Source organism: Cottoperca gobio, chromosome 4 (genome assembly GCF_900634415.1).
Source record: "Cottoperca gobio chromosome 4, fCotGob3.1, whole genome shotgun sequence".
Classification (NCBI taxonomy): domain Eukaryota; kingdom Metazoa; phylum Chordata; class Actinopteri; order Perciformes; family Bovichtidae; genus Cottoperca; species Cottoperca gobio.
The window spans coordinates 49,525-64,271 of record NC_041358.1 but is presented as its reverse complement, the minus strand read 5'-3'; the positions used below and the strand labels follow the sequence as shown (position 1 = coordinate 64,271).

The window sequence follows — 14,747 nt, the reverse complement described above, 5'->3', positions numbered from 1 at the left end:
CTTCGTTTCATAATTGGACCATGGCAACTATTGGTTATTTTCATCTTTTGGTCAATGTAGTTTTTTGTACCTTGTATACATTCAATAAACACATTTCAATTCTGGCGGAGCTTTTCAGACATCCCTGTGGAGGTTGGAGGCATTGAACATGTGGGCGATGTTCAAAACCTCTATCTGAAGCTGCGGTGAGGAGCTGTGGTCTCAAAGTCTTAGGTGCCTCAAGGGGCGGTAACCCTTGAACACCGTGGTGGACCCCGGTGGTCAGGGAAGCCGTTCGACTGAAGAAGGAGTCGCGAAAAAAAAAGGCTTGTTGTGAGCAAGCATGGAAATCTTTTGCAAACCCAACATACAGTCCTGCGTATTGTACCTTCTTCTCGTTGCCTTCATACGTGCAACAAGTTTGGTAGCTCTTGTTTCCTGCTATATTTCTCATAATGTCATCCATGTACACCACCCCAACACCTTTATATACTGTCCCACTTACTCTGACGTCTCTCCTCTAATATGGGGTCCTGGTTGCCCTGGTTCTTTGGCCCCCAAACCCACTGAACACACTCCAGCCACAGAACGACAGGATAAACAATAACAAAAGAAGAAAGCTTGAGAATCAGTATGCAGCATGTTGTTTCATTTTACTTTATATAAATTCCAGACAGTCCTGTACATTTCAGATGAATTCAATTACCAGCACCATCATAATCATGACAATTTCCTCAATGTCTTGAGAAAAAAGAAAAAGCCTACCCCAATCTGTCATCATAGTTTGATGGCCCTTTGTTCCCTCCCCGAGCCTGTTATCTGCAGACAGTTGGAGGAGGAGACCACCACACACTGAGTGGATGCTGTACCGAGGCCTGGAAGAGGTTGATCCTTTAATACAGTAAGCATAAAAGGGTCCTTTTTATGAACCATCTACTCAAAAACACCAAGGGAACTGTAACGGAGGGAAGAGCCTCTGGGACTTTGGGGCCACGGCGTGTCTTTGCAGGGAAGTTGAACTGGATCTGGATCTGAGCAGAAGAGACGACTCCGAATGACCTGGATCGCTCCTGGACCTAGGTTAGGTAAAGGGCACAGCCATAAAAAAATGATAACAATATCACTTGTCAGGTAACATATTTTTTGTCTGGCCACAACTGCCTTCTACCAAACGCAAGATAGTTAGTCCCTCTTGTGTACCGTTATATATATTTACACATCAGCATGGTCAAACAAATGTCTGTGTTATTATGTGGCGTTTGCAGACCTGGTCGTGATTAGGAGAGCCGGGAGCGGCTGTTGGTAGTTGGGAGCTGAGATAGACGTAGCTGGGACCTGGAGGACTTTGAGGATCGATAGCTGGAGCCAGATGAAGATCGCCCTCTGCTGCGGGAGTGGACTCCTGGAGCGACCTCCTCCATGACCACTGGAGGACCGATGATAGAGGCGGGTGGTTTAAAATGTACATAATAAACTTGTACGTCGGTGGGCCCTTACTTCACCAACACCTCTTATACATATTCTCCCAACAGGATATGAAAGCCTTCTGGAATCAGAACCAAAAACTTGACAACATAAACACACATGTGCAATCGAAATGCTTTTCTTTTGCTTTTTCCTCGACAACGTTCGATCCGATCGACTTCGCCCTGTGGAAGGTGTTTTGCTGTGTATCAAACGAAGAGCAGTGGTTGATGAGAGCTCTTAAAATCTACTGGACATATTTATTGTAGTGGCTTATTGTACATGTGTGAACCCTAACAGAGGGAGTCCCTATTAACTGTTTACACAGCCGCAGGTTGGAAAATAGCACCCTGGCCGCAGGTGACTTTTGAATCATTTACCATCATGATTAGGATGAACGGAAGCCTCCATCTTACACACCTCCATATATCAGTGTTCAACAACTGCCACAGTTTTTGGTCTAATCCGTAATTTCCGGACTATAAGCCGTGACTTTTTTTTCCTTCATTTTTCGACCCTGCGCTTATATAACGTGCCGGCTAATCTATAGATTATTTTACAGCTAACGGCCACTATGAATTCCTAAAATCATGGATTTTACAGGTTATGTCCACCGGATGCTGGAAAAGAGCACGCAAATATTAAGTGGAACCGGGGGGGGGGGGGGGGGGCGAGTGGTAGAAGACAGACTGACATTACGAGAGCGAGACATTTTGTGAGACACCTCATTATGGACAAAAAACGGATTGTTCTTCACACCAAACTGGTCTCATGCGAAAAGCACTTTCGCTAAGTTTGCGATGATCCGACGCGTGGAGGAGTGTTAAAAATCCACGATCACCACCGGTTCCGAAAGCTGGGAATGCTTGATTTATGAAGAGGAGGACCGCCGCCACAGCCTGAGGCTTTCAGAGGCTGTTTCGATTCCGACATGACGAAGGGAGTTTGTTTGGTTTTTGATGTGGACCAAAATAGGAGAGAGTGGCTGACGAGCCACCCGAGCCTGTCGTTTCCTGACTGGAAGATGAGGACTTTTGGTGGTTTTAGTAACTCAGGAAGAAGACGAAATGAGATAATGCATCCCCTCTGTGCACAAACCCTCATATGGTAATTAAATATTAAAAACCTGCGGCCGGGCTATAGTCCAGGCTGCTTATATATGTACACATCAGTCAATTTAGCACTTCTGCGGCTATATTCAGGTGCGTCTTATAGTCCCAGAAAATTACGGTATTCTCAAAGGTAATTTATGGAATTGATTGTTGTTTCAACATCAATTGATCAGACAGGCAACCACTAAAGACATCAAAGTCTGAGTTTTTCATATAGCGTTTTACTGCCATCAAACAGCGCTGTGGGAACGCATGACCAACACCTTTCTGAAAAGTTCCGAGATTTTCAACGAGAAGCACTTAGCAACAACTAGGCCGCCGCAAGTCAAAGTGTTCTGAAAGGACCTAGGTATATGCTTGTTTCTCTAGTGGCCGTATTACGCCTCTCCTCAAAAATAATGCGCTACTTAACACTTAGCCTAACTGTCATTTATTCCTGCCCTGTTTGTGTAAGCTCATCAGAAATCAGTGACAAGAACATTTGTTGCAGGCTTTGAATTTTGCTTTACAGGTTAATATTATTAACGCTGACTTTGATTTCTTCGAGCAGATACCATAGCTCTAGCAAACATCAAAGGACAAAAATTCTCCATCAGAGATAAGGTTCTTCTTAAAAAAAAAGGTAATTTCCTCTAAAAATCACGGTTACACTGCCGAACGGCTGCTGGTACAGCTCAGCTCTCCGTTATGTTCGTGGTTAGCTTTTTCACCACAATGACCGCAGCTCCCATTACTAGGGCATGCACTAATGGTCCTGCAGGTGTAGTGCTCAGACCAAAGAGTGTGGTGTCGGTGAAAGTTGTTTTGGATGAGCGGCTCAAGAAGCTGGCAAGAGCATATCGAAGCACTTGTCCAAGCTAAAGCTGTGAAACAAAAAAAAAATGGGAAGACAGGAAACACTCTAGATGAAGAAGACAGCTCACCTTGTACGTTTCTATCTGTCCCATTATTTCCTCCTGCTCCTATCTTGCCCTGAAAAATTCGTTATTAGCCGTTCTCTGCTCGCCAGCCTTCAACTGTATAGGGACAAACACACTCCAGCTGTAGACTATACTGACCTACCGCAATTTCTACAAGAAGCTAGCAGTGAAATATGTGAAGATGTATGGTCTCCTCCCATGTAGCAACTTGACACATTGTTTTGTTTGTCATTTTTCAAACTAATACTTTAATCCCTAACAAACAAAAACCCAAGCTAAAAAAGGAGGCCTAATTCTAATTGGCATAATTAATAAAAACATTGTATGTTGGAATCAAATCTGGTCATAAAAATGTTCTATTTAGTTTGCTATACTTGAGAGGACAAGAGACAATGGTCAAAGTGAGAGTGACGTTCCTAGCGATCAATGGGATGGAGGGCTGTGAAAGCTCTCACAGTCATCTAGCAGCGATCACTAGGTGGCATGGGAGGGGCAACGCGGATGTTCTTTAGGTCCAGAGGTTTATATCACTGTCCTCAAGCTGAGCAATAGACTTACAAGGATGATCAGAGCATTTTGGTAGTAAATTATTCAATGGCAGCCAATACATAACTGTACTGTAGTTGATATTGGTCTGTTCTAATTATTATTATCTATTTGCAAATTCTACTCGTCTGTTTCCAATCTTAAAGTGTTCTGTAAATTACTCCACAGTTCCTTGGATCCGTGTCTATTATATAAGCCCGTGTCTTGCCTGTTAGTTAGTCTCTCGATTTTTCTATTCTTCTCTGAGCTATCATGATGGCTCTATAAGACTCTACAAGTTAATTTGTCAGCTTGATAACACTCTAATTTTAATGTCATGGCTTTGTCCCTACTTTAAGGATGCAGGTTTCTACTTTGACCATTGTGAAGCCTGATACCCACTGGCAGGTCTCAAGTAGGTACTTTAGGCACCAGACTGGGGTCACTTGCACTGGATGCCTGCCGAGACGCATGTGGGGTGAATGGCCATTGAAGCCATGGTTGGGGTGGGCCAAAATCCGGTGCTGGCCTCCACCCCAGGGAGGATTTTCGCCCCATACCCTGGAGGAGGGAGCCCTGATTGGGGTGGGGTGGGGAGGAGGACCTGCATGTCCTACAAAGGGTGTTGATACTTGTTAAATAACCAAGAAAAGCAAATAAATACAGATTAACAGTAGGAATGTCCTAATACCAGAAATTGAGAAGTCGATACCAAACACATGAAATTCCAACGCTTCTGGATACCAATTCGTAAAACGTAAAAAATAAACATTCTTATCAGTTCCCATTTACTTCACATAACTGCTTTATTCCCATTTTGCTTACTGTTTTTTGTGTTGAGAAGTTAAACAGCGTAAACGTCCCATCTAATATCTTATTTTATATTGCCTTTAAAAAACGTTTCCTTCACAACAACTCTATTTATATCAGTTTCTTGCCAAAACACTACATTTCACAAGATTACATTGAACCCACATTATGACACATAATTTACCGTGCCCAATATTATTTTTATGGAATAGTACATAAACACATCACAATTCCAACTGCAATGGAACCTTGCTCTTTAATTTTTAGCTTTTCGCTCCTTGTTTTGTTGTTCAAGTGTTTCTGGCTCTCCTCCAGCAAGATTTTAACACAGTAATTCACAATGATTATCGACTTGATACCTACGTATTAGTTGTTTTGAATATTCCCTTTATTACAGGTTAAAAACAGGGGACTTTACAGTGCTTTAAAGGCTGTCGCAGACTGTCAAAAGGTACTAACAGTGGCATGTGTGCGTTTGTTTTGATCCGTTTACATTATTATAATATTTTGGTGAGTGGCTTTGGAGGGAGGCTCAGAAGATTTGTCAGTGTTCAAATTGCCAACTTTCTCGCGTAGATTTCGCACCTTTTGGAACTGGTGCTGCTAGCTACTTTCTTGAAAAGAGTTTGGCAACATGGCTGGGTTTTTCTTGTTTGCTTTCCTCGTCTCACACTCACCCCCGGGATCAATCTCCTTGAGCGTAGTTCCAAGCGGTGTTGGGTGTACGGCGGCCTGTCAATGTGGTGTCTGGGAGGAAAGTCGTCCTGCATAAAGCTTGGCGTGAAAGCGTCCGAACTGTGGTGGTGTGGTGGGGGGCTGGTTTGAAAGAGGTGGTTGCTGGTGCGCGAGGGAAGGGCCCTCCTGAAATGGGAGGTCTCTGTAGTAAATTTGGACCACAGGGGATACAGTGATGTCATGTAAATGAGCAGCAAAAATCGACGCATCAGACTAGGATAAGTGTAATTACGATTGAGAAATTGTCAGAATACATATGCAAAAGAACGGTAAAAAGAATAACCGCAAGGCATTTCAACCACAATGATCTCTCTACATGCCTGCATCGTTGAGGGAAATGGGGATTTCCCTCTGGACCCCATGGTAGGCTTGTTCAAGGCTTGTTCCCCCCCATGCGGCGGGCTTCTGCTCAATGAGTTCCAAGTGATTGGCCTGGGTCGACCCACCTGAACCACTCCAGGGCCTCCTCTCCTGGGTGACTCCCGCTCTCAGTTCTTCCTCTGTCCCCTCTCGTTTCCACATCCCCTCATGCTGTTTACAATAGGAGGGCAGGTGGGGGGGGGCTTGTTGGTGTCCAAGGAGGCTGGAGAACGGACAGAGTAAAAGAGTCCTAGCATTCCATGAGCCTGAGTCACGACATACACTGCACCACACCTGGAAAGTGGGAATTTTGAAGGCTGGCGACGACACTTAGCCAGGGGGTGTGACTGGAATGCAGCTTTGGCTCGAGCCGCTGCGGCAATACAATAGGGGGGTACAGAACCCTGCTGGGGCCTGGACTCACCACTGATGGGGAGTCCGCTGCTCACAAAGTGGACAGTTGATTGGGGCGCGCCCTAATATGCTGATGATTTAATCATCAGTCAAAGAAAACCCCCGTTCGACTTCTATCCCGGGATCACAAATTGCCTACCCCATTCTTCCAGGTAGGGAGGTAGCTAGAGCATCTGTAAACCCGGGGGCAGGGCACATGGTCTACTGGCTCTCGACCTGGCTGATTGAAACTTCTAGGCCATCAATAAGAACTGGAATCACTATCTTTGGCAATTTTTGTTTATGTTGGTATGTCGCATCATTCTTTGCTCTATCAGTCTATAAACTAACAAGACAAACCACCGCCGCACTACCGCGCACACGACCGCACACGCACACACACACACACAACACCACAGCACACACACACCCACACACGCCTTTACCGGCTGGTTGGGGTTCCAGGGCCCATTGCTGTCATAATCGCACCAGCCTGTTAGATGGGATATCTGAGGGTGCACTGGGTTGCTGGGTCCTCGTGGCCTGGAAGAAGCCCCATCAACCACTCCCCTGGTGGAGGGCCCGTCATGGGGCGGTGCTCCACATCCCCTTCACACAACACACACCCTGCACACATTACAGCAGAAACATACATGTACTTGCCCCATTGTGGAGCAGATCATAGACTTACACAGCAGAAGTTTTATTGACGAAGCAATGCTTTCTTTTATTCTATTTAACACAGGAGTATTCTCCATTGCATCAGAAGTTTTTTTCAAGGTTTGATCAAGACAACAGCATAAAATTTCGGCATAAAGAAGCGCAAGCAACACACTCAAGCAAAACAGTAAGAAGTTAAATGACCAAAGCATACACAATTTCACATTAAACAACAGCATAAAACAAACAGACGACTTACATAAACATGAACAACCTGTTTTCATAACAGGAATGTGGCAATGTAGTGTGCAGATAGTTCTTATCCCGGTTTTTATAACTTCCATGCTATGTGACAGTATTCTGGTTTTCTGTCGGGTGAACAATAAATCTGCTTCATTGATCAGGCTGGCCTTTGGTTGTGTTAAGTTGTGTCTTCTTACCTGCTTTTGTATCTAGTAGGGCTTTTCAGCTCATCAGGGTTAGACTAAGCTGTTGGCTACAGAGGCAGGTTGTGGCTGGTGCTGCTGCTGCTGCTGCTTTAGGCGGCAACAAACTCTTCGTGCTGGTGCTCCTTCAAGCCTGGATCTGCTGTTGGAAGCCAGTTGGTAATCGTTTGTGGGCACACCACCGCACGCATACTCTTTTATCAGAGACGCCTGGAGAGAGATGCAAGGGGATTGAGATTATCAAATTATGTACGGTTTATACATTGCATAAACCATACGTTTTTTAAGTCAAATGTCCACGTCCATAAATGACATTATCAGCACATTTTTTGTAATTTGGTAACCTGTAAACGTTGGCACCAAGAACAAGGCCAGCTTGCACAACATGGAAGAGAGACTGAAATGCAGCGTTTTACAGCATGGTACATCACAGACTGAGACAACAAAACAGACAACTGTTTTTTTTATAGTGTATGTCTGTGTGGAGCGGACGGAATGAAACTCTGGCACTTTTTTTCTTCTGAGGAAACTATTTGTCAGTCTGCATAACCCAGTTGACATTCATAGCACTTTTAAAGCCGTTAGATCCAATCATCACTAAAACATGAATGTCATAAAAGATTTCCAATATGTATTCCTCTCTTCCTCTCACCTTACAACAGGTCGCCAGTGCCCCTCCAGCTCCCTGGTTGGATGATCTGTGGTGCTAACATAACCATCCTACGGGGCTGAAAGTAATACGTGAAATCAAAACACACGACTACAACCCTCCTGCTTTCACAAACTCGTCTCCTCCTCTTTCTCTTTTCAGAGGCAGAAAGCCTTCCTCCACAAAAATGTAATCCTCTTCTCCAACCCCCAAAACTCTTCTCCTAGCTCTCCAGCCACCCTCCCGTCCCCCACCGTCCTCTTCTCTGTTGCATCCTTCTGGCACCGTCTGATTCTCTCCTCTACATACCCTCCAAGAACTGTGGAGTCTCAGGCTTCTGCGTCTCTCCCTAAGTCACAATCTCCTAAAGGACCTCAACTTAGGTAACTTGAGAGGGGCTCTGTCGACCCTCTGTACACCAACTCCAAATTGGCTTTCATTCACTCTCATGGCTTTGCTCTCTACCACATCTACGCAGATGACACTCACAGATTCTGTCTTTTCCAGATCTGTCCTGGCCTGATATCTCTCGGTGGATGCTGCTCATAATGACTTTTGAAACTGCTACCTGACAACAGATCTCAACACCCGGAAGCTGTGATAGCGGTAGCCGTGTCGTTTCCGGTTGTTTTCTGTCCGCTGTAGCATACTTTTCGGCAGCTCCAGCTTGACCCAGTTAATTTGTTATATTCTTGATCACATCGGCTAATTACCTGTCTCTATCAAACTACATTTGTACTCCGTAGCCATACAACTCTCCCTTATCCCTCCTTCTCTAGCGACTCTCGCTAAATCCCTCTTCTTTATTGCTCCGTTCGGCTCTGCTACGCGTAGCTGCTGCGCTCGCAGCTAGCGATGGCATCGTCCCTCTTCTGCTCTCTCCTTCTCGGTGTCTCATGTTTACTTTGCTCTCGGGCTTTATTGATAATGGATAGGCTTGTATTACGATTAGTTTATACGTCAGGTTGGAGGCGGTTTTATGAGGTAGATGAGTCGGTCCCAACCATGGTAGTCATCGGTTACGCAAGTGTAGCTTTAGCAGCCCCCTATACCGTGCGGGCCCCGACCATTGCATCTTCTCTGTTAGCTGTCCCCCGGCGGGACCGAGCGCCCGGGAGACTGGGTGACTGTCCGAAAAAGTGGTATCAGAAGTGTTCACCACCACCGCTTTGCTGTTTTCAACAATTCTCCCCACTCAGTGACACACCACTGAGAAGCCAACTCTGTTACTCGGTATCTCAATTTTTAGATCGTTCATTTTGAGACAACCTAGCGGACGACAGTCACTGTCATTCCGGGGCCAGAGCGGGGCGCATGAAGCACATTGAACTGCTGGCTACGCTACACGTAAATACAGAGATTGTTATTCACGTCGCGGAAATGGCACGCGAATTTGCGTCAATCGGAGTGTACTAAGTTACTGTGGAGTCGGTGTGTCATTTGCCAAACAATGTCGGACTCCGGAGTTTTCTCTGGGTCCAAATCTTTTGAATGATGACATTTTTTTAGACCGTCATGCAGGTACTGCGGGAGGTGAGTTGCGCCATATTTGACTCACAAGCCGTTCTTGATCAACCTGAAGGCCTAAACTAACTATAAACTCTTTTGTAAGAGCCTTGTTCTAACGCCTCTCAACCCACTGGAAAGCATAAAGGCCAGTTTATTGTGTTACTGTGTCCGCAACTCCTTCCGGATTCTGAATTTTCTATCTGACTCTCAGAATTTTAGCAAGTTTGGTCCTTAAAACAGAACCTAAATAATTATTGTAGGTGACTTATTAATTCATGTGGAATTGGATAGTACCAGCCTTTAATACTGGCACTTATCTCAATATTGAGATTCAATTGGGTTTCATCAAATGATCATTGACCAACTCACTGTTTAAAAACCACACTCGGACCTTGTTTCTGGGATATGGTGGTTTGGATTGAAGTTTCAGTGTGTCCCATAATCTCTTTTACAGACATTTTTTAATACTTTTGAAAGTCCTGTTACTGGACTACAAGCAGAGGCAAAATTCCTACGTCTCGATGGTTTTATCTCAAGTCAAATCAATCAAACATTGATCAAACGAATAGACCTCGACTCTGTTGCTCCTCTAAAGAAGAGATCATAAAACAGAAAAAGAAAGCTCCTTGGCTTATTTGAGCCAAATCCTCAAACAAAACAAAATGTCGAGAGATTCTTTAAAGTAGAATGTCGTTCCACTAAATTGGAATAAGATCTCGTTAGTCTGGTTAGATCTCTTAAAACTATAAGAAGGCCTCTTAATGCCAGAGCAGCTTATTACTCTTCCTTAATAAGAAATAGGACAACCCCCAGGTTTTCTTTCAGCACTACCAGCTGATAGAGATCACAGCTCTACAAGACCTCTATATTCCATCACCTCTCAGTACGTGACGACTTCATTCTGAGCTTCTTGGTAATTACGATAAAATTTATACATTATTAGAGACAACAAATTAATCTCCTCCTGACACTCATTGGTAGGACTATTTGATTTTTTACATAATAATCTATTGAGGTTGTTTCAATCTGGATCATGGGAGTTCATCACTGCAACAGAGACCGGCACTGGTGAAAGTTAACACCAATGACTTCTTATTGGCATCAGACAAATGACTTGTCTCTGTTGCTCGCTTGTTTAGACCTCTGTGCTGCTTTTGACACTGTTGTCATGACTTCTACACAGAGACTGGAAATTGTGTTGGCATAAAAGAACCGCACTAAGCTGGTTCAAGTCCGATCTTATCTGTAGTCGATCTCAACTTGTACTTGTTCGATAATCCTCCATGTCGCCACACAGTCCTTGGATTTGCCGCAGGGTTTCTGTACTTGGACCGATTCATTCACCTATATATTGCTTCCTTGGGCTAATATTATAGAACCCACTCTATAAACCTTTCATTGTTTATGCGGATGATAACCCAATTAATATCTAATCCAATTAAACCAGAAGAAACAATCATGGCTACACTCAGCATTGCCTTATAGGATTGAAAAACTGGATGTCTAGCAACGTTTTTGATGTTAAACAGGACAAACTGAGTTTCATTATACTTGGGCCCTAAACCCTCCGAAAACGCATTTTCACATGACTAGAAGCTCTGGATTGCATTAATTTGGCCTCCAGCACCACTGTAGAATCTTCGCGTCTCTTTGATCAAGATCTGTCGTTTAACCCTCCCACTAAAACAATCTCAAGGACTTCGGCTTCTTTCATTCTACGTACCTTCAAAATCAGAACACCCTTCTCAAATGATGCAAACAGAAAAACTAGTCCATAGCATTTGTTACTTTCAAAGCGTATTACGCAATCTCATTGTTATCTAGGTTCCAAAAGTTTGCTTAAACTCTTCAGTTGATTCCAAAATGGCAAGCGGCACGTGTATTGACACACAAACAAGGAACGGGATCATATTCCCCTGTAATTAGCTGCTCTGCAATGGTCTCCGGTAAAATACAGAATAAATTCAAATCTCCCCGTGACTTCACAATCATTAATGGTCAAAGGCCCATCATATGCTTAAAGATCTCATAGTACCTTTAAACTAGATTATCGCTCCAGAAGCGTGCAGTTTCCACTTGTGGTTCCTATAAGTCTCAAGAGTAAAATGGGAGCCAGAGCCTTCACTATCTAAAGCTCCGTCTCCATGGAACCGCTTCGCGTTTTGTGCGGGAGGCGACACACTCATACCACATTTAAGAGTAGGCTAAAACTTTCCTTTTTGGATAAAGCTTATAGTTAGGTCTGCTCAGTTGGCCGAGATCAGCCCCTGTTTTGCTCTATAGGCCACTTGGCTCCCTACCACAGCTACGCAGATGACACTAAACTGACGCTGTCTTTTCCCAGATCTGAAACCCAAGTGGAGACATGGATCTCAGCTCGTCTGGCTGATATATCTCAGTGGATGGCTGCACATCACTTGAAACTCAACCTTAACAGGTCCGAGCTCCTTTTCCTTCCGGGAAAGGGCTCCCATCCAAGACCTTACCATCAACATCGGCACTGTTGTTTCTCCGACTCGGACTGCAAGGAATCTGGGTGTGACACTGGACGACCAACTGTCCTTCAGTGCCAGCATCGCTGCAACAGCCCGCTCCTGCAGACACACTCTGTACAACATCAGGATACGTCCCCTACTGACTCAGAAGGGAACGCAGGTTCTTGTCATCTCCCTCCTTGCTGGACTGCCTACAGGTGCCATGCAACCGCTACAGCTCATCCAGAATGCAGCAGCCCGACTGGTCTTCAACCTACCTACACTTCACACTACACCGCTCCATTCACTGGCTACCAGTGGCAGCCCGAATCTGCTTCAAGACTCTGGTGCTGGCCTACCGTGCTGTGAATGAATCAGCCCCTTCGTACATCCAGGCCATGGTCAAACCATACACCCCAGCGCGTTCACTTCGCTCTGCATCGGGTTGCTACTCCCTCAGTGGGACCCAGATTCACCTCAAACAAAACCCGCCTCTCTGCTATCCTGGCTCCAAAATGGTGGAACGACCTCAGCAATCTACACACCTTCTGTCGCAGATTGAAAACTCATCTGTTTCGACGAATATAAAAATAAAATACAAATGAATTGTTCTTTGTATGTTGCACTTACATTGGTTTGGCTTATTTGTAGCTAATGATTGAATTTGTATTCTATTGTTTCTGTATGTTGCACTTGGTTTGGCTTATTTGAAGCTATTGTTCTGCACTTAAATGATTTTACCTATTTGAAGCTAATGTACTTGCAAGATTCTTGCTGTTCTGAGTTTGTACCCTCATGAATGTTTGCACTTATTGTAAGTCGCTTTGGACAAAAGCAACAGCTAAATGTAGTGTAATGTAACGTACTCACAATGTACAAGTAAAAAAAAAAAAAAACTTATGTTCTTAAGACTAATATGAACATATACCTTAGTGATTTAAGAAGAAAAAAAGTGAAAGCCCTCTGAAATGAGATATGAATCCAAATTATGGAGGTACCACATCAACATTCTAAAAGTCAAAATTGTGACCTAAACCTAATAATCTATGCTATCTAGTTTATACCACAAAATACTTAAGTAGATGCACATCTTGACTTTTTTTCAATTGAGGAAAATGGTGGGAAACTACTGATAATAAATGACAAGTGGATATGAACTAGGACACTAGTAATGTACATTCCAAAATTACGGCTCATTAATGGTGGCTAAACATAAATTCAGCCTGAAAAAGACAAATTATTTTATCTGATGCATGTCAGAAGAGGAACTGTTCATCGACGCACTTTTCTTTAATATTTACTCTTATGAAAGAATACACATTTGTGAGTCATAGTTCTATTTATTAAGGTTAGGTCTCTACAGGGTTTTTGTGGAGAAAGAAATACAACAGATTTCATATTCATAACTTTGGGTTGTGGGATTTATTTTAATACAACAAAATGACACTCACATCTCCATAGAACTAATTATTGGAAAAAGTATGACAATAATCAGCAGTGAAAAGCCAAAATGGAAAAGAGCCGCTATATGCTCTTAATCTATTTTTTGTCTTAAATGGTCAGTTAACACAAACATGTTTCCAATCACTCCTATATATACTACAGTTTTATTTGAAGTTTTGAGGTATCCACCAATGAGACCACCCACAGTGAGCAGTTTTCATAAGAACTATTAATTCAGGAGTAAGATATGTGGATAAGTGAGTGGGCATCATTTCATCAACGAGCTGTTGAGTTTTTATGAATAGGAATTTCTTCAAAAATATATATTCTTTTCATTATTCTATGCAAATAAAGCTGAAAGCATTATAATGGAGATACCAAATGAGATTTTGTTTTATTTTTTTGATATAGGTTAACTGACCCTTTAACCAAGCAACTCCAGGGAGAAGAATGAAAACAATATTGTAGAATCCAAAAACCATTGAAAACTGACAGTAAAATTCAGATCCTTGATGGAGGTCACGACGGGAAAGATGAGGAGTTGTTTGACAATATTTGATGACATCAGTCAGTTGAAGGGGCCTCCTGAGGTTCCCGATTGACTGAATCAATAATAAAAAAAACAAGTCAGTTAAGATTTATTGCAATCTATAAGAGTATGGTAATCTAATTGCGTTTCATAAAAATTACATAAATTCCAAAAGTATAAACACAAGGTGTAATCCAATAATATATTCCAGTTGTTGCTTCATTAACAATTACGAGACAATAAAACACCATTTTTGACTTATCGTGTACTCTTGCTAAAATGTAAACGCATAGTTTTTGAACATCTTACAATCACCTCAAACTAGATGTTAATCCAGAGAAAAAAAAAGGTCTTGTGTGAGCAGCATGGAAATCCTTTGCAAACCCAACATAACAGTCTGCGTATGTACCTTCTTCTCGTGCCTTCATACGTGCAACAAAGTTGTAGCTCTTGTTCCTGCGATAGTTCTCATAAGGGTCATCCAGTGACACCCCAACACCTTTATACTGGTCCCACTTATCCCTGACGTCTCCTCCTTTAATGGGGTCCTGGATGCCCTGTTCTTTGGCCCCCAAACCACCTGAACCACTCCAGCCTACAGAAGACAGGATAAAACAAGAACAAAGAAGAAAAGCTTGAAATCAGTATGCAGCATGTGTTTCATTTTACTTTGATATAAAGTTCCCAAACAGCCTGTACATTTCAGGATGGAATTCAATTACAATCACCTCAAATCATG

General features: G+C 43.2%; 1 protein-coding gene across 1 annotated transcript in view; it reads right to left on the bottom strand.

Moving 5' to 3' along the window:
* Positions 1-13,426: 13,426 nt before the first annotated feature.
* The window catches only part of LOC115007432 (calcium homeostasis endoplasmic reticulum protein-like), a 28,300-nt gene continuing 26,979 nt past the window's right edge, over positions 13,427-14,747 (bottom strand). The window contains 2 exon segments of the mRNA XM_029430298.1: positions 13,427-14,081; positions 14,418-14,603. Coding sequence (XP_029286158.1) covers positions 14,044-14,081; positions 14,418-14,603 — 224 coding nt within the window. The 3' untranslated portion in view covers positions 13,427-14,043.